Source organism: Tricharina praecox (assembly GCF_024521635.1).
Source record: "Tricharina praecox strain CBS 144465 chromosome Unknown BZA05scaffold_68, whole genome shotgun sequence".
NCBI lineage: Eukaryota > Fungi > Ascomycota > Pezizomycetes > Pezizales > Pyronemataceae > Tricharina > Tricharina praecox.
This window is the reverse complement of record NW_026250470.1, coordinates 1-24,649: the sequence shown is the minus strand read 5'-3', so window position 1 is coordinate 24,649 and position 24,649 is coordinate 1. Positions and strand designations below refer to the sequence as shown.

The window sequence follows — 24,649 nt, the reverse complement described above, 5'->3', positions numbered from 1 at the left end:
TGCGATGCGTGTTCGCGATGCGGAAAGGAACTCGAGTGGAGATTGGGAAACGATGAGAGGCAGGCGTGAAGCCTTTGAAGGATGTGGGTGGTGGCGTCGGATGGTGCGGGATTCCTGACGTCGTTGATTGCCCGCGAAGCGGAGGAGAGAGGTGCACCATGTCTCCACTATCACGTGACCGACGATGACCATCCAGTGGTTCCAATTGGCGCTTGGCACAGCGGGGTTGCTGAGCAACCCGAGCCCGATTTATTTGATTCTGATAAGCTTGAGAAATTTTTAGATTCAATTCTTTAATGATTTGGGAAATGGTTAAAGGCGTGTGCTTCAGGTCCATGCATTAATGCAGCCAACACAAGTGTCCGATGACTGGCACGTGACATAGCAAGTTGCCTCACCTGGTGTCACTCTCGTACCAGCCATCGTATGTAACCAAAATTGCAGTGAGCACATATGTGATGTGCTTGAGGTATGGAATGGTATGTAAATTAGTACAGAATGCTATTAAGATGGTATGCATAGAAGAAAATCAGAGGTTGAATCAGTATTGAGACATCCCAAAGTTGGTCAGAAACTGACCGAGCTTGGAACTATGATTGAGTTGACGACACTGTCGTTTCCCCCTAGGGTACAAGGCATGCGGCAAGCGGGATTTAAGTAAATGCGAGTCTGCACGTAAACTGGCTATGAGCACAAAGTGCGGCTCATTTACACTGGTAATCCAGGCTTCTGCCTGTGAATCAGCCCTTTTTCCTCATAGCATACAAATTGCAATGTTTTGGGCGAAGCCGGCTCAGTAGGCTTTTGGTAAATTGGATTCTCACCTCCATAGTTGGAAGCGTAATTAAGGCGTGTCACGTGGTACTGACGAGTGATATCACGTGCTCCATCCGTGATGCCAAAAACAAAAACCATCCCCACCCCGGCGGGTGGCTTGGAAACTCCAAGAGCTGAATCCGTAGGTTTTCTACTTGGGTTAAACCGGGAGCTTTCCCGCAACTCCCTTCGCCGATTGCATAGCCTAGACCACTAGACTACACGGGGTTTTTTCCGTGTTGGAAACACGCATTCGATGCTTATAAAGTGGCAGGTGCCCCACGATGAACAGGAACAACGACGGGATACCGTTCGCTAGATCGGAGCGTTGGAGTGATTCTTCTATCTCACACTGCGGTATCGCCTGATATGCTATGTCAGAAATACTCAGCTGCGAGGCACGTATGTACGGCCTGGTGGCCAACTGGAAAACTGCTTCTCACTGAGGAATTAGTAGATCATGGTAGTATAAACACTCACATACTCCGTTTCCACGCCGCTGTCAAACCCGATTTTCAGTGCGCGGCCCGGTGTGGTTTTGCGAGGGCTCTTTCACTAATGCCTCTCTAGGCCGGGATGCGGGTCGAGAGAAGGAGAACACCTAAGGAGAAAGAGGAGGTAGACAATGATCGAGCAAGAACAAGAAGAGGAAGAATGAGAAACCCCACAGGTGCTAGGCTCAATTTTAAAATCCCCTCCTCGCTCAGTAGTCAACTCCGCCATGCCCGCCAACGTCGACGCCCACTATTTTTCATACTTTATGCAAAAACAATACTGCAATCGTCACTGTCAAATAGAAGAGGATGCAGGTATGTATTTGCTGATAATGTTCACTGATTCATTATTCCACAGTCTCTCCGGACCGGAGGTCCTCCCTATATACAGATTCGCTCGCTCCCATATACCTAGCATACCGTTGATATGCCGATTCCCGAATACTCGGCGGGCCGAAGACGATGCTCGCTGATATATCATATCGCCAGTCAGCATTCTTGCCGTTCTGTCAGCATTGCTGCCGTGACCCGTCGTCATATACATTCCGGACGTCCAACTCTGACAGTCACCTGCATCGTCAAACTGGGAATGATCAAATGCTAGTTATCCAAGGAGATTGGGTGATCGCGTGCACAAAGGCCCGGATGACTAGGTCCGAGCGTGTGGTGCGGCAAAAGTCACCACGCGCCTAGAGTCTAGACATCGAACTGGACATGTGGGGAGAGTAGGCGTCATGTGAAGAATGGCTGTCGCTATATTGTTGATCGACATATGCACATCTGGCTAAACAATCGTTCAGCCATCCTACAGAGCGGCATATTCGTGCCAAGTGACGTCCGATGGCATATGAGCAACGATACTGGAGACTGAGAGCTCGGAGTTCTGCCGCAATCGAGCTTGATTCACGCAAGAACATGGCCGCCGCCGCTGCAGCTGTCCCGACGACTACCAACATCGGAACTCCTGACATCGCGAACGGCTATCCCGCATCACCGGCCATCGTCAGGGAGCCAAACACTCACCGCCATGGATATATCATCAAAATCAGGCTAAAGTTCCAGGTCAGCAGCGAATTCTTCCCGAAGACCACAAATGAGCATACCCAGCAACTGGCTAAAGCCGGGCAAGAATCATGAGTTGGTGGTTCTTCGTTATTCCTAAGGAAATACACATAAAATCCTGTGATGATTTTTATCGAGCCGCCCGGATGTCCCACAGGTGACAGCGGCACTGCACAGCACCCATGTTTTGTACTGAGGGAGGGCAAAGGAACTCGCCTGGCAGCCTGCAGGGGGAAAGGGGGGTTTTAGCCTGCGCCACACCGACAACGAGGCCTACCATACCGCGCGTAAATCAAGGTGTGGTGGGCACGAGTTTTGGTGTCCCCCCTGCTAGGAGAGTTCTTTTGTCCCCCCCCTCAACACAAAGCCTGGACCACTGGCACATGGTGGGCCCTGGCCCATCATGTGCAGGATTGTCCTAACTGAGGATTCAGCCCTACCCGAGGGGCTGGTTTTGCTAATGCCATATTGGCTGGTTAGCCTACACTCAACACCTAACACCTAGAGATGAGCCACATACGTATCTGACGGCCCAGGGTGCATAGATATACCGGTGACCGGTCCGTCTTCCGGAGAGCTAGCCGCCAGTACCCACATGGCAACACGCCCCCGTGCCATGTGGTAAGATTGCGGCTACTCCCGAGGGAAGCGAGCAAAAGCACATGTATTCTTCCGCATTTCCTGTTTTGGTTGCGGATTGGATTCGGCGGAAAAAGCACTTCTAGGACGAAGGCACCTTCCGCTACTACCGGTAGTCTGAACCCCAATCCACCTGGCGATGATACTTGGGCCATCTGTTCGCTATCCTCAGCACAATCTTCGGCACATTTAAGCTAAGCTATGTCCGAATGTACATATCGGACTGCAGTCTTCGATGTGAGTCTTTTTTGCATGGTTCGGAATAGTACTCTAAGGGCGAGAGGCGCGGAGCCTCGGAGGGCGGCTGGGGGGGTGTAGATGGCCGTCGGGGATTGTGGGATGCTCCGAGAGGTGATTGAGACCCACGGCGGATGGAATAGAGACGGAGGGAGGTTGAGAGTTAGAGGTTGGGACGTCCGGAAGCGGTCGATGACGGCCGCACTAATGCTGGAAGAGTTGGGCGTCCGGAATGTCTCCCAGACGGTCGCAGAAATTCTGATAGTCCACAGCAATGTTGGCAGACGGCCGAAATGTGGACAAGCAATGTGTGAGCGCGCACCGTCGTCTGTATGCTACATATGGTCGTCTGTATGCTACATATGGGAGGGACTCTAGATTCTGTACATAGAGGACCTCCGGTCCGGAGAGACTGGAAAAATAAGACAAAATTATCAGCCAATACATCTCTTCTGTCAGATAGACATCTCCGGTCACGGAGAGCATCCTTTCAGATGAGTGCTGATGGCTTGGTGACAACGAAATCGCGGGCTATACGCAAGATGCGGATAGACATGCCTATTGCTCCTCTATCGCCGTAGAAAATCCTCCTGTCCTCCAATCACGGAGCTCGAGGGGTGCTTTCAAGCTCGCCAAGGTTTGGAGGCAGCGCCTTCGCTTTCACCCTTTGTCTATGCAGCGGCTCGGAGGTCGCAGTCCTAAAATGAGACATCAGTTTCAGATGCATCGCCGATAGTTATTGATAACAGAACTCACCGCACTCGGGCTGTACTGCCCAACATGGATGAGCTCAATATATCTCCTGGCAGCACCAATCTGCGACTTCCTTCAACTGGGCTCTGAAGGGTGCCACGTTTGCAATTGGATTAAGAACGATGTGACGGCACAAATGAGAGGAGAGACATCTGTCTCACATGATATCCGTCCAAGACTGCCTAGCCTTCTGAGTTATACAACACATAGTAGTCAACGGCACCTTCGCAATCAAACCGCTGGTTGTACGGTCCGAAGTGATTCTAAGGATACTCCAGGGCTTGGGAGAGTCCTCTGGTTCCAAGAACTGGTGGATCTGGAAGAATGCGCCTTGCTGGTCAATCTCCGAGAGTTTATCCTCACCCAACTCCAGTCTTCCGCTTCCAGCTTTCTGTAATTGGATGCTCCACATGATTCGAGCAGGCAGAGTAACATTCGGCTGCCAGACCATCGGAGGAGTTTGCCTTTAGTGGCTTGTATTGCATAGAAGCAATAATTTCCGGTAGACTTCTCACAAAAGTGTTTGATATCCGAGCGACGAGATTGCGTGATTCTTGGAGAAAAGCTGGAAGCGGTATGAAGTGTACGAAGTAAATTTATACATATCACCCTCAAGTGGTACGTATCCATCGTCCGGTGAAGACGTAGGTACTTGAGGGTTTATGTGCAGTACCTACTAACAGTAGGTATGGCAGTGGTTCCGATCGACTTAGCTTCACCGGGACGGCCGCTAATCCTCGATCCTCCCTTCCGTACCGGAGGCCGAAACTTTTGTATCACGGGTAGGATGGAGCCAGCGGTAGCGGTTGAATATCCGGGACGGATGGACGGAACGTACCGCGAACGGTGGGCTTACACCGCGCTTAGATTAATATCCGCAACTAGTGATGGTGGCTCAGTCGAGGGCGCTTCCAGAAAGTTGGGCTATCGTAGGCGGGGTATGTATATAGAAGACGACATTTTGCTGACTGTACATAGCATGATACCCTGAGGTGCGATCGGCCATCTGGAAGCTGGAACTGGAAGGCGTGAGTTCATCGAGTTGAGATGGGAGGTAAATCTGCAGTGCGGGCGGCACGAGTCCACGGCACCTCGTCGCGTGCGGTGGCGCAGGTGGAATCCGACATGAGAGTAGGACTCACCGGACTCGAAAGGACAAGCGGAAGATATTGATTATTGATTGGCACCGGTGAAGCCCCAGCGGCACTCGTGAAGTGCTGCCGACTCGCAAAGTAGGGATGCAAGAAGAAGGTACAACCCTATTTTAGTACTGTAAGCCTTAGGTACCGGCGATAATGGTTGCTAGCTTCCGACCAACGGGTGTCTTGGCGGTTTGTGGAGACTCGAGACAGGCAAACTTCAGACGATGTTGTCAATAGTTGATGGAACTCGGAGATTCACGTAGGCGTATGCTGCGAATTCCCCAGTGAACAGGAGGAGAAGGAATCCGAAGCACTTGCAGCCTGCCGTACCGTATCGCGGCATTGATTGCCAGGTTTCAGAAGATCAACAAATCACCATCACCACCACCATCTTCATCATCCTTGGCGTAGTCGGTGGGGGTTGATTGTGCCTGACATCTGTCGCTCAGCCGCAGAGCTTAACGAACGATAAGATGGCATCCTTGGTCCATGCTCTGCCACCCTCGGGTTGTCCTAACCGAGTCGGGTGTGTGCGACCGGGCTTCTCGGTGGAATGGTCAGGGTCGTCGATCACTCCGGTCGGTCACTTGCGTTCTCAGTGCTGTGTTGTCTGCTCTTGCGTCGTCGGTTCTTGCATGTCACCTATAAAGAGACCCCTTCAGCTGCTGCAAGTGGACCAGCCCTACGAACCCCACGAACGGCTGAAGATTCTCAGCATAAGCGCCTAAAAATAGCACAAAGACACATGGCGACGCCGACGACGATGAACTCGCAGTTGATCTCGACAATGATCTGTGAGTTACATCATTCACAAGGATCAAACGGCGGCACATCCTCCTCGGGGGATTGACAATGGCTTTACTAACCCTAGCAGTCCTGTTGACCTTTCTCTTTCTCTTCCCCGCTCGGCTAGTTGCTGCGGCGGCTTCGAGCGGAGCGTACGATCTTGTGATCCTCGGCGCCACACCGGGCGGGATCATGGCGGCCGTTGCCGCAGCCCGTGTTTCGAATGCAACCGCGAATATTTTGATTCTCGAGCGCACGTCGTACATCGGCGGACTACCGGCGAATGGGCTCGGCGCGACTGATATCGCGACAAGATCGGCGACCGGTGGATTGTTCCTCGAGTTTGTCGGCCGTGTGAAGCAGCAGTATGTCGACACGTACGGAGAGAGCTCGCAGCAAGTCAAGGATTCCCAGAATGGTTACCATTTCGAGCCGAAGGTTGCCGAGAAGGTTATGAAAGAGTTCCTGGCGGAGGTCGCAGATAAGGGTGTCGAGGTCAAGGTTCGCCGGCAGTTCGATGCGCAGGTGGAGAATGCCGAGGTGGAGGACGGGTGCGTCAAGAAGATCAAGGTCACCAACCGCGATACCGGAGCGGCCGAGTGGTACGAGGGAAAGGTAGACATCTCTCTTCCATAAAAACGGTGGGAGGATCTGGTACTGACGAGTGGGTAGTACTTCATCGACGCCACCTACGAAGGTGACCTCATCGACGCCGCGCGAATCCCCTTCTTCAGCGGCCGCGAAAGTGCCTCCAAATTTGGCGAGATCGGAGCCGGCGTGGTCTACAAGTACTGGAAGGGCGACGAGGCTGAAGGCACCACGCACGAAGGCGACGACCGAATCCAGGCCTACAACTACCGCCTCTCCCTGACGAACGACCCAGAAATCGTCTACAAGATCCCGAAGCCAAACAAGTACAACCGCACCGAATACGTCTCCCTGATTGACGACATCATTACCGGCTGCCACACCGGCTACCAAGCCGAAGGTCTCTGTCCCGGCACCGTAGGGGATCCAGACGTGCAGCCCAACTTCCCCGGCTCGCCAGTCGGCATCGACCGTCTCTCTAGCATGTCTCAGATCCCCAACCAAAAATGGGACGGCAACAACCAGCATCTTGGCTTCATCTCCACCGACCTGCCCGAGGAAAACCAGGGCTACCCCACCGCCTCTTGGGCCTGGCGCGACCGCTTCGCCGAGCGATTGAGGTCTTACATCCTTGGCCTATTCTACTTTGCACAAAACGACCCGGAGGTCCCGGAGTGGTTCCGCAACAAGACTGCCGCTTGGGGCCTGGCAAAGGACGAGTACACGGACAACAACTACTTCCCAAGGCAAGTGTACGTCCGCGAGGGACGCCGCATGCACGGTGAATTCATCTTCACATCCAACGACGCCACGCCCGCGGCGGACGGCGAGCGCCCACCTGTACACAGCGACTCGATCACCAGCAGCCATTACGCGCTCGACTCGCACGGTGTCCGGAAGCGCGAAGAAGGCCGTGCCCACCTCGACGGATTCGTGAGCTACCCCACCCAGCCCTACACCGTCCCCTACCGCGTCATCGTCCCCGTCAAAGCCGCAGGCATCAAAAACGTCCTCGCCCCCGTCCCCGTCAGCGGCAGTCACATCGGATTCTCAACGATACGCATGGAGCCGTGCTGGATGGCGCTGGGCCAGGCGGCTGGCACGGCCGTTGCACTGCTGCTCGAGGAGGGCGGCGAACCCGCTGTCCACGATCTTGATGTCGCTACCCTACAGAATCAGTTGTTTGAACAGGACGCGGTGCTGGTGTACATCTCCGGCTGGGCGAATCTGAGCAAGGAAGAGAGGATCAAGCAGCAGAAGGAGATTCTGAAAGCGGGCACGAGTGCGAAATAGTGTAAAAATTGGTGTGGTTAGAATAATGATTTCTTGGAGTACGGTGTTTTAGATGATTTGGAATTGAAGCATTGATGGAGAGTGCCTTTCGTTGTACATACCTATAGATTTGAGGAGTTTCGGGAATGAGTCTTGTAACTATTGTGTACCTCAACCATAGAGTTGGGGCTGACAAATCGAAATCGTCCTTGTGCACTGTGTGTTGCGATTCTCGTCAGAAAGCCACCGTCGGCACTCGTCCAAGATTTTGCACATCTGTCATATTAGTCATGCGCCTCCAGAGCGCCTCGAGAATCCTGTTTATTCCCATACTTTCTTCTGCTTTTGCTACTGTCTGGTATGTCTAGCTGGTCACCCGCTGTGTTCTGCGAATGAATCAAGTAACTGAATAATATGACACTCATGTTCTCAACAGTGTGCACCAAACAGAGACAAGTGACCAAGATGAAGTCCCAATTCTTCAAAGTACCTTAGATGAATGGATGCCAGCATGACTCGCCATATCACCATGACCTAGCTCTCATCTACTCGACCATATCACCCGATACGGTTACTTGTCTTGTATATAAGGATTACCGCGCCATCAAGCATCACGAACCTGCCCCTTGACATTTTACCAACCCGCCTTCGATCCAATTCCGTTCCGCTGCCATTCATCGGGACCGGCCTTGACAGCTACATATGCAAACCCCAAGACGACGACTCCTTTCGAGCACCATGCCGTGTGCACTAGACTGGTTACTACCGAGTGGGGAGATTTTGGAGATGAGGAGGGCTAGGTATGACGCACCGCCACTCTACAGCGTACAACGGATAACTCGAGCTTCATTGGAGGCCCACTTTCAAATATTACGAGGATAGAGGGATTTCGACTGTCGTTTCTGTTTCTGGGGGGGGGGGGGGGGGGAGATCTTTGTCAAAATCAATATACCTACCTCTATATACAGGCCATAACCTTAGGGTTATATGTTGCACGAATTATCAATCAATCAATCAATCAACTCTCCGAAGCGGCCGGTGAAGAAACCAAGGGGGGCAATACCGCGGGTTCCTAGGCCTAAGATCACCACAGCGAATGCGTGTACGGAGGAAGGCACAGAGGGTGTGTGACGATGTTCCCGTCTCTGAATCTCGCTACTGGGGTTCGTTTCCCCCGCCGTGTCCGAACCTGTAACACCTCGTAGCCGAGGCTCGCCAGTGTAGAGTAGTGCCGGACCGGGGTCTCACCGGAAGAGTTTCGTACCCTAACTAACCACGTGAACATCCAAAGATCCCGAACGGCGAACCCCTCCCGATGCTCGGCTCGCCTCATCCACACGAACCACCTAACCGAACTCTCGTCTCGGCGACCGACAACCCAACTCGAGAGTGAGAATCAGTGACTAGCCTTACCATCGTTTTCGTTTGTTTAATCATCATCTCATTCGACCTTAACGGATCATGGCATATGACATTTCCGCTTCCACCTAGCTAGTTATCACCGACCGCTGGTCGCGGGCTCGGTATCAGTCCGGCTCCCTATTGCTCTCCACCCAACCCTCCGCTCAACTCTCCCCGCTCAACTCTCCCCACTCACCAACCGGCCTCAAAATCACCGCGAGTCATAGTTCCCCTTTAACGAAACACAATTCGATCGAGCTACTATCATACGGTAGTAATCATGCGACCTGTGGTTGTTGCCGCTTTCCTGTTTACATTTCTTGAATCGAATTTACAATAACACAGCAAACCTCAGCCTTATCGCTCAGCCTTACCCACCAGCCTTATCCCTCCTCATAGCTTCAGGCTTCAGACTTCAGCGCCCATCTACCCTCAGCCTTATCTCCTCACAACTTCAACCCCATTCACCCTCACGTCCACGCTCACGCTCATCCCACCAGTCAACAGCTTTCCTCGGCCACAACCTTTTGCGCTCCCCCGTACCACAACTTCACCATCACCCTCACCCTCACCCTCACCATCACACCTCACCACCATCACACTTCACTATCACACCTCACAGCTCCCCCCTCCTCCTCCTCCCCCAACAACTGTCAACAACAACAGTCAACATCATCAGAAACCCTCGCAATTAACTAAATACAAGCCCGAAATCCCAGCCCGAGTATGATACCTATTCGGGGCGCACAGTAAAAAATAACACCCCAGCACCGAAAGCAAATCAAGCAAAGCAAATCAAGCAAAGCAAAGCAAAGCAAAGCAAAGCAAAGCAAAGCAAAGCAAAGCAAAGCAAAGCAATAAAAGCAATAAAAGCAATAAAAGCAAAGCAATAAAAGCAAAGCAATGAATGAACCTAACGCACGTATGCACCAGGACAGACCATTTTCAATCAAATCAAAGGAAACGGAAAACGGAAACGGAAACCGAAGCGGAAACAGAAACAAATAACAATACCAGAAGGACCCCGATTTCATTCGCCAGATACAAACCCCGAAAATACAAATGCCCCTCCTAATGGAATCAAAGCCGAACCGAACCGCGCGAGACATGACAAAACACGAAGTGAGGAAAAGATGCTGCCGCAACAATGAACGGAAAAAAAGGAAAGCAAGCAAAGAAAAGGAAAGCAAAGGAGTCCCGGGGATCTTACAAAACAAAAATCACAACCATGATTTGTACGGACGCAAAGGGGAAATCTATCATTATCGGCTCGGAAGGAAGGGAAGGAAAAAAATGCATCTAAGTATCATCCCCTCTTTTGGCGTTTCGATCCCTCGGCCCCGGCACTGCTCCGCTTCTCGGCGCCTTTCCGGAGGAATGCAAGATCTGCTTCGGCATCGTCGTTGCGCAGGCCGGGCGGAGGTGGCGCGAGGCCGGTCTTGGTCACATAGCTCATGCCAACTCCAGGTACACCGCCCAAGACGAGATTTTCCATCTCGCGAGAGCTGGCGAAATTCCTTGGAGGATTGCTTCTGGTGTTGACACCGCCGAAGCCGGGCAACGCCGGAAGGCCTCGTGTGAGCTCGGAAAGCGGAGTCAATGCACGACCTCGCTGCTCCTCCTGGTCATCGTCGTCGTCCCCAGCAGCCACAGAAGCTCCGGGAACAGGTGTGTTGGCGCCGGTAGGAGTGTCGTCGGTGTCATCACCCACGCCATTCTCGCCATTCTCTTCCCTACCAGCTCTCTCGGAGAAGTACCTCAAGGTGGCCAACGTCGCTTGGTTGGAGTGAAGCTGCAACTCCTTGTCGGTGAAGAGTTTCTCCATGGTGTAGATGGGCTTGTACATCTGCTTCATTATTTCCTCTTGCTTCCTCTTTGTTTCTTCTCCCGATTCAGCTGACTCAGGCACAGGATTGGCCGCGGACGGCGAAGGCGGCTCGAACGGATTTGAGAATGGTGGCGGCGTCGGCATGTCCTCGGACACCATCTCGGCAGCTGCACCTCGACGCTTTCGCTTGCCATTGGTATTGGGGGAGTCGAAGTTCATTCCAGCGCCGAACGCCATGAGCTCTTCGACCTCGCCCACGCGGCGACGCGGCTTGCGCCTCGTCGAAATTTCCTTCTCGGTTTCGTCGTCATACGGAATAACGCCATGCCGTCTGGGCGAACCGATTCCACCGCCCAAACTATAGTGCGAAGGATGCAGATGGAGCGCAGTGGCCTCGGCGATGTCCGTGAGACTGGCACCGATCGAAAGGGAAGAAAGCGCATTGGCCGATGCCGACGACGATTCTTTTTCGGCGGCAAGTTTCTTCAGCTGTGCCTTAAGTCGTTGCGAGAGACGCTGGGTGATGGTCGCAGCGAGAGATCGGTGTTCTTCGCGTGCATGGATAAGCGACCGAGTATGTTGCGCGGCGAGCGATGCGGCTTTCGTACGATGCGAGTTCTGATTTATTGGACGGTTGCATCAGCAGGGTGAAGCAGAGAAAAATAAGATGGCGGCGGCGGTAACAGCGAAGGGGAGGGGGGTTACACACGAATAGCAAAGACAACTGGGTGTCCCTCTCCTCCATGCTGTCGTTCACATCACGCAAGAAGTCGGAATACCAACGGCCCTGGATTCCTTCAGAATTCACATCCGAGCCCCGCACACCCATGGTGGCAAGGACTTCATCGACCTCCCTCTGGATGGCTTCACAGGAGTCGTCCATCAGGCGCATGTCACGTCCCGAAATGTCAGCTCGCTGGATCAGCTGCATGTCGACCTGAAGCGAAGCGATCTGGGCCCGGTAATGCTGCTCGCGGACTCTCGGATTCGTGGGATTATGGAAACTCTTGGTGAGCAAGTTCAACTTGTCGGAGAGGGCATTGCGACGCTTATCCCGCTTGCTCTGGGGCTGCGGAGGAGGGTGCAGATGGGTCGGGTGCGGCGTCGGCGACAGCGAGGGGGGCGTGGGTGAGGGTGACGCCATTGCTGTGTATCTGGGCGAGGGAGAATGTAGGGAGAAAGGACGGTCGATGGATGGCCGCGCAGGTGGCCGTCGATCGGAGTTGTGAGGATGGCCAGGCACAGAGGAGTGCGTGCGGTGAGGCCGAAAGGACGGGAGAAATACTGCCGAGGAGACCTCCCGGGCTGTGGTGCGGAAGGAGCGGGCAGTAGAGATGCGTGAGAAGTGGAACGGAGTCAGAGGAGGGGAAGGGTCGGAAAAGGGTGTGGAATTAGAAGGCGAGGCGTGCCGAGGAGCAAGATGAGCAAGCGGAGAAGGGTGGGGATTTTGTGGGTTTCGGGGAGAGTAGAGTGCGACCAGAGACACTACGAGCAGGCCCATGACACCTCGCCAAGCCAAATCACTCACGCACAATCATTGCACAATGTACAAGATAAGGATTTGAAGGCCTCATATGGATGGAGATAAACTTTGAAGAGGACAGAAAACGATAAATGCTTGCTTTGGCAAGAGTAGTGTATATTTTGGGTGCGGATTGTCACGTGACAGCGCGACCGCGTCAGGAACGCGGGGTAACCCTAAATTTAGGTTGATGGATCAAGCACCGAAATAATCCGCGGCTTCATGGCAACTATAACCGCCACATATCTACGAAGAAATGATGAGTTTCGGCAGTCCTCAAGATCTACAATGACTTTGGAGGAGAGAACGATAGGTAATGCAGATTTACGGAGAACTGTGGACATGGCTGATCATTCGATAGGGTCTTTTGCCGCGTTATGGTTAAAATTGTCACCGGAAAGTTAGCATTGACTGGACTGAAGTTGGAACCTTCTATGGCTTTATTCTGCCCATGCTACCTGATTTATGGGTAGAAGACAAACAACCATCGCGTTTGAATCTCTTCCGGATGACAGTGTCCAAACGATTCTGGTGAGAGTGACAGTGCTATGGTTCAAGATACTTGTGCTTTGGTTGGATATATCCACCTCACGACTGACTGATATCAACCTCAGAAGATCAAGATTTCACCTCGGCACTTTAAAATTACAATCCAGCCCGTCTATTTTGTGAAAACAAAGTATGTCCATCCCATACGCCCGCCAACCAAATCGCAATAAAAGTACACCCTCCACATGTCGACAATCGGCGCTCCACCTCAAGCTCAGCTCGGGTTCGGAGACAATCACTTGGCACAGACGCCACTCTTGCAGTCGAGGTCGTCGCTGCAGTCGTTGTAGGTTTTCTGCTGACTGTTAGTACGGGAACCAGTACCCATCTCGGGGGAGTTCGGATCAACATACGCAAGTAGCACCGGCACAGTGGTCCTTCCAGGTGCAATTATCGACGACCTTCGTGGGGATCGCAAACTTGCTAGTGTTGGTAACGCTCGGCTTGCGGGTGACGGTGGCGAGGGTTGTGGAAGCCGTTGGACTGCCCTTTCCAACGCTGACGATGTCGTTCTGCGCGCCGTTGGCGAAGCCCCACTTGGCGTTGTACGACGGCTTCTGGTAGTAGTCGCCGGAATAGGCGATGTTCGAGTTGTCGTTGGCCCAGTACATGGGCTGCTTGGGACCGGAGACGCAGCCGCCGCTCGGGCAGTACTTGGGCGCCTTCGGAGAGGAGATGGACGCAGTGCTCGAGCCGCCGGAAATGTTGCAGCGGAAGCCGGTCATGTACTGTTGGTCTTGCCGTTAGCTTGGGAGCGGGGTGGGAGTGGGGGGTTGGGGGAAGGGAACGAACCATCTCATCGGCACTCGACTGTCCCTGCCAGAACCAAGCGCAGATGCACCCTCCATCGGGACACTTGGGCATGACCTTCGGGACGTCGAAAGTAGTCTTTAGCTGCTTGACGCACTGATGGTTTACCGAGAAGACCGCGAAGTCCTCAGGTTTGACGTCCGTGAACTTGGACTTGTAGGCGATAGCGAGGCCGCATCCCAGGAGCTGTCCGGCCTCGACCGGCGTGCCGGCATGGAGCGAGGGGGTGTCGTCGGGACAGGCGTTCTGGCCGTCGCCCTGCGAGCCCCACGAGGTGAAGTCCTTGTTGCACGAGGCCTCGACGGTAACGGACTTGCCGACCGGGAGGGAAAAAACCTCGCTGGGCATGGAGGCGCTGGCCATCCCGTGAAACCACCATTGCGAGAACGACTTTCCTGACAGAGGGGTCACCGCAGTGTACCCGTCGCCGTTGAAGTCGAGGACTGACGGGTGCCACATAGCCATGTGGGCGGTCGCCAGCGAGGGCAGGATGGCGAGGAGGAGGGTGGAGGCGTGCATGATGATGGATTTGTTCTTCGAAGGAGTGACTTTGTTGAGTGAGTGAGTGAATGAACGAGCGAATGAAGGAATGAATGAATGTGAAGGAAGAGGTATCCGAGTAGTTAGTTGGTAGAGAAGAACAATCCGTCAAGGACCTAAGGTAGATATAAAAGAACAAAGAAGGAAGTATAGCGGTCTAGCAAGCAGCCAATGGAAAGAACGACAGTGGCTACGCTACAAAGGGGGGCAGTCTACAGTCAACAGTGGAAAATTATAAGATTATATCACCCTGAGGAATTTCAAAGGTCCCTTATATACAGTCCAACCGTTCCCCTCTGCACTCGCTGCCATCCAATCGTTGCCTCCTCAGCGCCCATCCAGAAACTTTGCGATGACCCATGGCCGGCCCATCGTTGGGGCCGCCCATATACGGCGGTTACCTACCCGAGCTGATCTGACATGCATTTCACACTCCCCCCCTTCCCCCCGTCACCGGAGAGCCAATGAGAACCCGTATAACCCCATCCACTCCCGCCAACCCTCGCCAAATTTCAATGCTCCCCCCAAGGTTTGGCAGGCAGGCAGGCAAAAAGCCTATCTCGCACCAGCAGTCCAGGAGTCCAGGATCACTGCGCTGGGAATATCCCGTCTGTCTGTCCGTCTGTCTGTCCGTCTCTAGAGTAGTATGGCGCTCTCCCGTAGGCTTGATGTTTCGCTTTCATCTCGATTCAGCACCATAGAGTACCAAAGTACCTACATAGAGTACCGTCCGGCCAGCTCCGACAGTCACCGTAGGTTCACACGTAATCACTCCACCCCTACCCTCACTGGTGGCTATCCCGGTGGCTGTCCCGGTGGCTATCCCGGTGGCTACTCTATCCCGGTGTGGTAAGATCCAGGCACGCATCTGCTCTGCTCTGCTCTGCATACTCTATGCATACCGGTACACACACACATACGACAGCTGCGCAGTGTGAGCATGCCTCCCTGAGGGGTGCGCAGCGTTTCATGTTCTCTACATCTACATACCGTGCATGTCTACCCGCTGATTAGTGTGTGTGCCCCGCCCGGTGAAACGTGTGGCGGCGAGTACGGCGAGTAGTTACGGCGAGTATATACGGCGTGCGAGTCGGGGGCCGTGGCCGGTGAACACCTTTTTTTTGTTCTCCTGAGATGCGATGCGGTTGCCTGGAGGCTGGCTGACTGGTTGGCTGGCCTGAGAGGCTGCGAGTGCTGCCTGGAAGCTTGAAGGCGGGGGGGCGGGGGGGGGGGGGGGGGGGGGGGGGTGAGGCTGCCATCGCCATCGCTGCATCGCTACATTGCTACATGCGCAGGGAATACCTAGGAGAGCATAGGTATCCGGACACATGCTCCAGCCTTCAGCCTTCGGTGCATACCCACCGGGCTGGGCTGGGTACTTCGGTACCCCACAGGTAAAAAAGAGGCATTTTCTTGTCCCCACTGCACTGCACTGCACAGGATACGATGCAGGATGTTTATTCCATGTTTCGTGTTTTGCGGAGTTACGATAAAGTTGAGTGGGTCCACGTCGCGAATATAGAGTAAGTACGGTAGGTATAAGGCGGGGCGAGTTCCGAGCCGGAACCAGAAAAGGATGCTGGGGGTGGTGGTGGATTTCGCTTACATATGCTCCAACTACCTAGTAGAGTAGAGTAACTCGGCGGCGCTTGAGTTAAATGTATGTATTGAAAGGAAGAATGATGAAGCTCGTTTGATTTCGTATGCAAGAGGGTGGTCAATATAGGTATGAGTGTGTGAGAGAGAATATCAATCTATTGCCGTATACCGCCTGTCTAGCCTACCGAATGGCGACCTCAAACCCGACCTGCTGTGAATGTGTGCAACCCATATTCAGCATCTACATCGAGTGAACCTCTATGTGCACTGCTCTAATTCCCTCCTGGCCCGAAACGCCAGAAAGCACTTTTACTCACTCGCCTCCTCCTCCTCCTCCTCGTCTTTCTTCCTCTTCAGCTCCCTCCTCTCCCTCCAATCGCCCTTCCTCTCAATAAAGCTCTTATTTATCTCCGCCACAGGCCTCATCTTCTTCCTATCCTTCATGGGCACATACTTCCCCCTGAGGACAGCCTCTCCACTGCCCAAGACAAGTACATGTCCCGGCTTCGCGGCCTTCCTCTTCTTCCTCTGGAGCACAGGCGACATCTCACTCTCCTCCCGCTGCCTGCGCACGAGGCCAACGAGCTGCCCAGCGAGGACCTCATCAATCTTCTTCTCATGCCAGCCCATCCATGTCGTATCCGCGAGAGCGCCTCTCAGATCGCCATCATCAGCGACGAGCCACCTCAAGTCGTCGTTGGGGAAAACGCAGTCCCACAGGACGAGCGGCCGGTCCTCGGCCATCTCGTACATGGGCTTCGTCGGGAAGCGGGCGATGTCCAGCATGTCGCGCACGATCTCGGGCTTCTCGAGCCCTTGGCCCACCAGGAACAGAACCGCCATCATGTGCCGCACCTGGTGCCACAGGAACGCGGTGCCCTTGAGGTTGAAGTAGTACGTTTTCGCGGATGTGACATCGCCGCTCGACGATGGCAGCTCCTCGATCGACGCCTCGAGGATGTCGCGCGAGAAGTTGTCGATCTGCTTCGCCGGGTCGAGCTTGCAGAAGTTGCGGAAGTCGCGGCTGCCGAGGAAGTACTGTGCAGCCGTCTGCATCGCGGCGATGTCGAGCGCGCCGCCGGGGTTCGTCGGTGATAGCATCGGGTTCGTGAAGAAGTAGCGGTAGTGTCGCGCGCGGCAGTTGAAGCGCGCCGAGAACCCTGCGGGCGGGTTGGGCGCCCACGCGAGTATCCGGATCGTCGGTGGGAGCAGCCGATTCAGGATCGCGGTGTACGGCATCTCGTCCGCGATGTCGTCGAACGGCGCTGGTTCTCCCTCCTCCTGCCCGTCGATGTCCATGCTCGCAGGCAGCGGCCGGTTGCTCCGTACGCGCACGCCGACCACCTGGCCGAACGCCGAGACGCCGCGGTCGGTGCGCCCGCACTTCGAGTACTCGACGGCGTCGTCGCCCGGCCACGCCTCGGGCGATGTGGGCTGTGGGTGGCCGGGCTGCGTGGGCACGAGCCGCGCCTTCAGCAGCGCAGAGAAGAGCACTTCCTCGACGGTGGGTAGGGCCGTGTCGTTGCCGTGGTACTCATAGCCGCCGTACGGTGCGCCGATGTACGCGAACTTCAGCGCGATCAGACGGGTAGAGTAGCGCGAGGAATCGAAATCCCGTGAGGCTTTGCGCGGCTTGGTGGTTGCGGGTTTGCTGTCATCGTGGTGGTGTCAGTCGGGTGAGGCGGGGGTGCGTGGGGTGGGGTGAGGAACAGACGAGTTCGGGTTTGCGGCAGAGAGAGTGGCCTCGAGGCTGTGGATGCGGGCGATAAGCGACGGGGTGTCCCAGGCCGCATAGTCCGTGGGCTGTGGGGGCGGCGGCGGGGAGGCCATGGTGATTGGGCGCAGAGGCAGAGCGGGATGGTGGAGGTGTGGTGAGGGATGCGCGACGGCAGCAGCTGCAGTTGGCTTTCGGAGATGGACGGATTCGAGCCAACGCCGTAGGGGAAGAAGCAGACGGCGCATAGGATCAGAACATATCGAACCAGAGTGTGCGTCTCTCGTGCGATGTTGGTCCACCACTCGCCATGCGATATGCAAGTGCCAGAAACCCGGCGAATCTGCACAGATGTATCATATGCGTGCGGCATGCGCACAAAGCGAGTGCTTGGCGTGAGTTGCACTTTTCTGCCCGCGTTATCTCGGGCCTGGCCAGGGTCCGGATCGGCAGGGCGAGTGCACGTGCCAGGACTGACCCAAACCTTCAGGGCGGTTTGTTCCGCGAGGGTCGGAGTAGTGATCATGATGATGATTCTTTTCTCTCTCCTCCTCATCTTCTTCTTCTTCTGCTCGCACGACCACCACATCCACAGTGACGGTAGCCCCGCTGATTGGCGGTGGGGATTGGCTGTTGGGACCGATACAAGCTTTTCTGTGTGTGTATCTACTCTGGAGTATGAGATCACCAAGCACCAAGCACCAACTGGAGGCTTTCTGTGTCCCTGCGGCGCGTATGTACCCTACCCACGCACAACGGCGGCAGGAGTGAGGCACGAGGGCTTGGGAGCACAGTGATGCGGATGATGATGACCTGAGGTCTGTAGAGTACTACTATGCACATTGTACTCTGCAATTGGTGGAGCGATTTCCGTGCGTATCGAGTTACATATGCCAGCAACTGGAGAAGCACAATTCCAGAACGGCCTTGGCTGCTTGCGGAACTGGGAGATGTGGTAGATTTTAGGTGATATCGTTGATTAATTGATAATCCATATGGGTGACACATACAGCATGTGATAGATATCTTGGCCTCCATCATCACGACGACAACGACAACGGCAGCCACTCATCATTCTCGCACCGCGCCCCACATCAGCTCACATGGAAGTCTTTCAACAATAGGAACCACATCCTTTCTTTACCAACGATTCCTGCCTTGTCCACCACGAGTACGGCGCGCATCACACAGACTTCGACGATTGGCATAGACACCCCCGGGCGTTCTCGAGCCCCTCAACGACAAACTCCTGGTCACAACTGCCCGGACGACTGTTTGAATGATTCGGAAGGGATCTGCTGTTGGAGGTATGATCTTGGCGGGGTTCGGAGGGGGATGGTGTTGCTTGGGAGCAAGTCGTAAGCTGGTTCTCTTCCTTCAACATCAGTAGGGTTTTGCGGGCTTCGCGAGCAGCTGGGAGCCTTGTCCCATAAGGTCTCGCATTGAATTGCGGCGGGAGGGATCCGGGCCTGGATGACGACGCTTCATACTCGCATGCCGAACTCCTAGAGTCTGTACCGGCATCGCACCAAGCTCGGTCAACGGGAGTTTACGGATCTCTCACGACGAGCAGCGCCCCAATTGTTGATGCAGGAGGTGTTCCAACTTCGAAGTGGCAGCAGAGGGGTGTTGTGCGATACATAAGGTGTATCTACCTGGTTTTTTCCTTGATACCTATGATTGGGATATTGGGGTCTTTGGGAAGCGAACGGACGCATCTTTCGCTACTTACCAGTGTTTTACCTCGTCCAAGCTGTGACTGTGGCCCGCGGTCGGCCTTGGGCCCGTGTTTTACAGCTTCATGCTCGTTTGTAGAGAACCGTTTGTCCGAATAAGCATATTCTAGGTTCCCTTCGAGCGGGACGTCCTTATGTAACTAGAGTACCAGCTCTATTTCTATTGTCTACATGGGCCCTGCAGCAAAGGTCCCGGCCCAGCTCCAACCGGTTACTTCAATTCTGTAGGCGCCGTGGGGTGTCTCTGACTCTCTGGCACGGAATTTCCCCGCTGCCCCACACCCCGACCCGGCCAATCAGGGCCGCTGACAACTTGATTCGTCACGAGGCAAACGCTGCCACGCAAAAACCAACATCCAACTGCTGCTGCTGAACATCTCCATCCACCCTGCCTTGCTCTACACACACACACAATCGCGCGCTCAGCTCTCAGCTCTCAGCCCTGCCGCTGCCCAATCAACGCTCTGGTGATCGCTGTGGAGAAAAAAGAAAAGAGCTTTCCACAATCAATATATAACCCCCTGTCCACGTCACCCCCACCGTACCTCCGCCACCGGGCTGCATCAAGCCTCTGCCGACCTCTCCTTCTCTCCGGCGAAAACAAAGCAACTTAAGAACTCGCTTCGCTGCACGGAAACCTAGACTTCTAGCCCCACCACCCCGACGTCCATCCTTGAGCTTCTCCAATCCCCACACCCGCCGCGGATCACCACCCAATTCCATTGCAACGACACAGTCAGCAATCATGGGCAAGCCCAGAGTGCGTTCCCCGCCCACCCTGCGCCGCCATGCACCAGCTAACCCATCCGCCCGCACAGCTAATCATCCTCTGCCGGCACGCGCAGAGCGTCGGCAACGAGAACCGGACGATCCACCAGACAGTGCCAGACCACCGAGTACCACTGACAGCCGTGGGCCAAGAGCAAGCGCTCGCGGCGGGCGACAAGCTCGCGCGGCTTCTGCGGCCCTCCGACACTTTACAGATGATCACGTCGCCGTACACGCGGACACGGGAGACGACTTTGGGGATCCTGTCCTCGCCCGCGCTCAAGGAGCACCCGAACTCCGGCAGCATCCGCGTCTACGAGGAGCCGAGGATCCGTGAGCAGGACTTTGGGAACTTCCAGCCGTGTCAGGCAGAGATGGCGAGAATGTGGCATGAGCGCGCCGCCTACGGACATTTCTTCTATCGCATCCCGAATGGGGAGAGCGCCGCTGACGCGTATGACCGTGTCTCGGGCTTCAATGAGAGCTTGTGGAGGCAGTTTGCTGAGGAGGATTTTCCAAGTGTTCTGGTGCTGGTCACGCACGGGCTCATGACGAGGATCTTTCTCATGAAGTGGTACCATTACTCGGTCGAGTACTTTGAGGACCTGCGGAACGTGGACCACTGCGATTTCGTCGTCATGAAGCTCAACGACCAGCACAAGTACGACTTGCAGACCGAGTTGCGGACGTGGAGCGGGTACTCGCGGGAGCAGGAGGAGCTGCGGTACAAGTGTCCGCCGGCGAACCGCGTGGTGGCGCTCAAGGCGTCGGTGTGGGGCGTGCGCAAGTTCGGCGGATGTGTGGACGGCTGCAATCACGAGTTCGACGGCGATCGCAGCATGATGGGCGGGCACGTGATGAAGGCTGGAAGGGACTTCGGCGGCAGTAGGAGCGGCGCTGCGAGTCGCGCTGCCAGCCACGATAGCACCAGTGACGACGACGACGATGAAGGCATCGACGAGGATCTGGATGCCGCGGGACCGGATGGTGCGAAGAATGGAAACGGCATGATCATGGGCGGACACCCGGCCGATGTCATCGAGAGGCTCAAGATGGAGGCCGCGCTCGGAGGCAATCTCGTCAATGGCGTCAAGAAGTTGCAGGTCAGGAGTTGAGTGGCTGGGATCTACGAGTCACGGCATAATGGAGGATGGTAGTGGGTATCAAGTAGAGGTCGAAACATCTGGCGCACGGGGGGCTATGCTATGCGTGTTTTCATGATTTTGTGCTTCCTTCCTTACGTTCTTCCTTCTTTCCGGGTATTGGCGGGGTCAGGAACTTGTGTTTTCTTCTCTTCTGTGGTGTTGTTGCTATCGGGTTGATTCGTGGTTTTCCGGTTGGTGTTTTGTGCTACATCTTATTGTGCTCGCCGTTTGATATTTCGTGCCCGTGTCCAGTGTCTTGCCTTTCGAGTATTGATGTGCTTCAGTTTATCCGATCTTGTCAATTATACCTCATGCACTCTCCCATCACTCAGATTGCTGTGCGATTTCACGATCACACGTGTTGGGCCAACACCCGTTTCCTCTAAGGCCAACACCCGGAACTGCAACTTCCTTCGACCCCCCCCCCCCCCCCCCCCCCCCCCCCCCCCCCCCCCCCCCCCCCCCCCCCCCCCCCCCCCCCCCCCCCCCCCCCCCCCCCCCCCCCCCCCCCCCCCCCCCCCCCCCCCCCCCCCCCCCCCCCCCCCCCCCCCCCCCCCCCCCCCCCCCCCCCCCCCCCCCCCCCCCCCCCCCCCCCCCCCCCCCCCCCCCCCCCCCCCCCCCCCCCCCCCCCCCCCCCCCCCCCCCCCCCCCCCCCCCCCCCCCCCCCCCCCCCCCCCCCCCCCCCCACACACAAACCTCCTCCTTCACCTCCCCCTCCTCCTTCACACAACAACATCCACTCGTTCTCCCCACACCACCTTCCCCTTCAAATACCACCTTCGTTTCCACGACTCCACCACTCTTCACGAACACCCACGATACAAACGACAACGAAAATGCAGTTTCTCCGCACCACCCTCCTCGCCGTTTCGGCTCTCCTCTTCACTACTGCCGTCTGCCTTCCCGCCGGCGGTGACAAGGCCTCGCTCTCCGTCAGCCCCGCTGACCATGCGGCGCGCTCCGTTTTCACGCACCCGACTTCCCCACCCTCGGTTGTGGCAACGATCTTCGACGACGAGTTGGCGTTCTCTGACGCCTCGCTCGCGGACAGCATCTCGCCGCTCACGGCGTCGGCGGCAGTGCCGTACGCGTTCATCAAGTGCGAGACGAACGGCGGCTCGCCCTTGTCGAAGCACGTGCAGGTGGCGGCGAACAAGATGAAGCTCTCGCTGGGGAAGAGCACGCTGTGCGTGCAGAGCAACCCCGGAGGAGGAGGAAACGGCTGCGACCACGAAATGACACACCAATCCGCCCGCATCCAGCTCTGCGGAACGTTCTGGTGGGGCATGGCTTGTAAGGCGCTTGCGAGGGCCGCTGAAGAGGTCATCTATGCTTGCTCCAGGAGGGGCGAGGATGGGCAGACCAGGGCCGAGGGTGTCTTCATCTTTGATGCGAAGTTGAGGGCTGTTATCACTAACGCTTGAGGCGCTGGAGGGGATGCGGAGAGGACGCTGGTAGAACTGGTCGAACTGCTGGAACGGGTGGATAGGAAGGGTACTGGGGGTTATGCCTGCTTCATCTAGTTATGCCATCTGCTCAATTGATTACTCTTCTTCCGTCATATGCTCTCTTACACAAGGACTTGCTTGTATTATCCTTTCGCTGCCGTAGAAAGTGAATTTACGTTCTCGCAAAGTCACGTTCTGTAGATCGTACCACTCATCCCATAGTTTTTAGTACGCTTATCTTTACACTACATAATGTTTTTCGTTACCGTAGATGTGAGAATATAGGGAGAAAAAAATACCAGAGTAAATCTGTATTATTTGACTGATATAAATCTGAGTGGTAGTACATACTCCCGTCGACCTTCGGCACCAATCACCCCGACTTTTTACCATCACCACCCTCTTACAATTAATCAAACAATTGAAGTTTTTCCATTTCCTCCCTCCAATACCCCCACCCCTACCCCACGCCAGCTACCTACTCAACCCTATCATCCCCGGGCCTCTCCCTCCTCGCCAATTCAGCCTTATCCTCCGGCCCGCCAGGGCCTTCAAAGTCCCTATCTACGGTCGGCCTGCCCCCTCCCTTCCCGATCTGATCGCCGCCCTCCTGCGCGGGGATGACGCGGCCCGTGCTTGCGGCCCCGTACGTCACGTGCGCGCCCGAGAACTTGTTCTCTACGCCTTTGTCCACGCCGGATTCGTTGGCTACGCAGCAGCAGTGTCAGCTGGGTGGATAAAAGGGGGAGGGGAAGAAAGGGGGTGGGGGGAAGGGAGGGGGGGAGGACTGGAATCGCTCTTGTTGCGTCGAGGGTGGCCGACTTTGGCGTCGTAGCTGTTCAGGTCCTTTTCGGCCGCGTGCGCGATGTCGAGCATGTGCTTGTCTGACATTGCGGGGGCTGTGCTGCTGTTGATGCTGGTGGTGGTGGCGCAGTTGGTGGTAGTGGTGGTGCTGCTGCTGCTGGTGGTGCTGGCGCGCGAAGACCGCCGGGGCTGCTGCTGCTGCTCGAGGAGGGAGGGGAAATCAATTTTGGCTTCTATGGGTTGGTTTCTCTCGTATGGGATGGGTGTGATGTGGGTTGGAGTGGATTTCTGGCTGCGGAATATGAGCAGCAGGAGCAGGAGGACCGGGTTTTGTGCACAGTCGACTGAGCTGAGCAGCGGAGGGGCGTTGACGTCAATATGAGTTCGTGACGACGATCATGTGAAAATCTCTAGGTAAGCAGTCCGTGCCGCGGATGTATGAGGTATGAGGTAACAACGCGGTAATCGGGAGTGGGATGCATCATGCGGAGAGTACGGTGAGTACAATGGAGCACTGCTGGCTGCGTGTACTCATGGAATCTCACTCACTAGCTCTTGAGTATGGAAATAATTTACTTGTTGAATTGGGGTGTAATTTGAACAACCGTGCACATATGACCAGTTAAGGCGCCATAGTAGAGGATAGAGTAAGATAGCGGACGGCTTGGGTGTGGTTATGGCTCCTGTGGTGTTCTTGAGATATCACTCGTCTCTGCTTGAGTTATGGTGCTTTCAGAGTATCAAACTCATCTTTTCGCCGATCTATCCATTGCATTACCGTCATTTAGTCATGCTTCATCCCTCACGATTCCAGAATGCTCAGATGTTCAGACTTCCAAGCGATATCGAATTGTCAGGACTGCCATTGATACTCCAACTCCATGCTCATAACCCATTCCGTCCATGCCCACTATAATAAATAACGCCTTCCAATGCTATGCTATGCTCGCAGAATGACAACTCCAACACCACGATAACCACCACCCTACTCCTCCC

At 55.2% G+C, this 24,649-nt stretch overlaps 7 protein-coding genes across 7 annotated transcripts; 3 read left to right on the top strand and 4 right to left on the bottom strand.

Moving 5' to 3' along the window:
* Positions 1-5,676: 5,676 nt before the first annotated feature.
* BZA05DRAFT_413912 (FAD dependent oxidoreductase-domain-containing protein) lies at positions 5,677-7,954 on the top strand. Its single transcript, XM_051485229.1, has 2 exons — positions 5,677-6,544; positions 6,602-7,954. The coding sequence occupies exons 1-2, from the start codon at positions 5,996-5,998 to the stop codon at positions 7,808-7,810; spliced, it is 1,758 nt and encodes a 585-aa protein (XP_051334513.1). The 5' UTR covers positions 5,677-5,995; the 3' UTR covers positions 7,811-7,954.
* Positions 7,955-10,041: 2,087 nt separating this feature from the next.
* BZA05DRAFT_439919 (Sds3-like-domain-containing protein) lies at positions 10,042-12,480 on the bottom strand. Its single transcript, XM_051486561.1, has 2 exons — positions 11,728-12,480; positions 10,042-11,636 (listed from the first exon to the last, which is right to left on the bottom strand). Exons 1-2 carry the CDS (start codon positions 12,160-12,162, stop codon positions 10,497-10,499), a joined length of 1,575 nt encoding a protein of 524 aa, XP_051334512.1. The 5' UTR covers positions 12,163-12,480; the 3' UTR covers positions 10,042-10,496.
* An 842-nt stretch (positions 12,481-13,322) lies between these two features.
* On the bottom strand, positions 13,323-14,514 carry BZA05DRAFT_243941 (uncharacterized protein). The gene is made up of 2 exons (XM_051479939.1): positions 13,882-14,514; positions 13,323-13,817 (listed from the first exon to the last, which is right to left on the bottom strand). Exons 1-2 carry the CDS (start codon positions 14,416-14,418, stop codon positions 13,434-13,436), a joined length of 921 nt encoding a protein of 306 aa, XP_051334511.1. The 5' UTR covers positions 14,419-14,514; the 3' UTR covers positions 13,323-13,433.
* Positions 14,515-16,168: 1,654 nt separating this feature from the next.
* BZA05DRAFT_413901 (pseudouridine synthase) lies at positions 16,169-17,453 on the bottom strand. Its single transcript, XM_051485228.1, has one exon. It carries the CDS (start codon positions 17,335-17,337, stop codon positions 16,348-16,350), a length of 990 nt encoding a protein of 329 aa, XP_051334510.1. The 5' UTR covers positions 17,338-17,453; the 3' UTR covers positions 16,169-16,347.
* Positions 17,454-20,047: 2,594 nt separating this feature from the next.
* On the top strand, positions 20,048-21,469 carry BZA05DRAFT_243913 (histidine phosphatase superfamily). The gene is made up of 2 exons (XM_051479938.1): positions 20,048-20,248; positions 20,307-21,469. The coding sequence occupies exons 1-2, from the start codon at positions 20,234-20,236 to the stop codon at positions 21,369-21,371; spliced, it is 1,080 nt and encodes a 359-aa protein (XP_051334509.1). The 5' UTR covers positions 20,048-20,233; the 3' UTR covers positions 21,372-21,469.
* Positions 21,470-22,086: 617 nt separating this feature from the next.
* BZA05DRAFT_413893 (uncharacterized protein) lies at positions 22,087-22,988 on the top strand. Its single transcript, XM_051485227.1, has one exon. The coding sequence runs from the start codon at positions 22,238-22,240 to the stop codon at positions 22,823-22,825; it is 588 nt and encodes a 195-aa protein (XP_051334508.1). The 5' UTR covers positions 22,087-22,237; the 3' UTR covers positions 22,826-22,988.
* Positions 22,989-23,311: 323 nt separating this feature from the next.
* BZA05DRAFT_360704 (uncharacterized protein) lies at positions 23,312-24,018 on the bottom strand. The gene is made up of 2 exons (XM_051481501.1): positions 23,638-24,018; positions 23,312-23,557 (listed from the first exon to the last, which is right to left on the bottom strand). Exons 1-2 carry the CDS (start codon positions 23,738-23,740, stop codon positions 23,328-23,330), a joined length of 333 nt encoding a protein of 110 aa, XP_051334507.1. The 5' UTR covers positions 23,741-24,018; the 3' UTR covers positions 23,312-23,327.
* Positions 24,019-24,649: the final 631 nt, after the last annotated feature.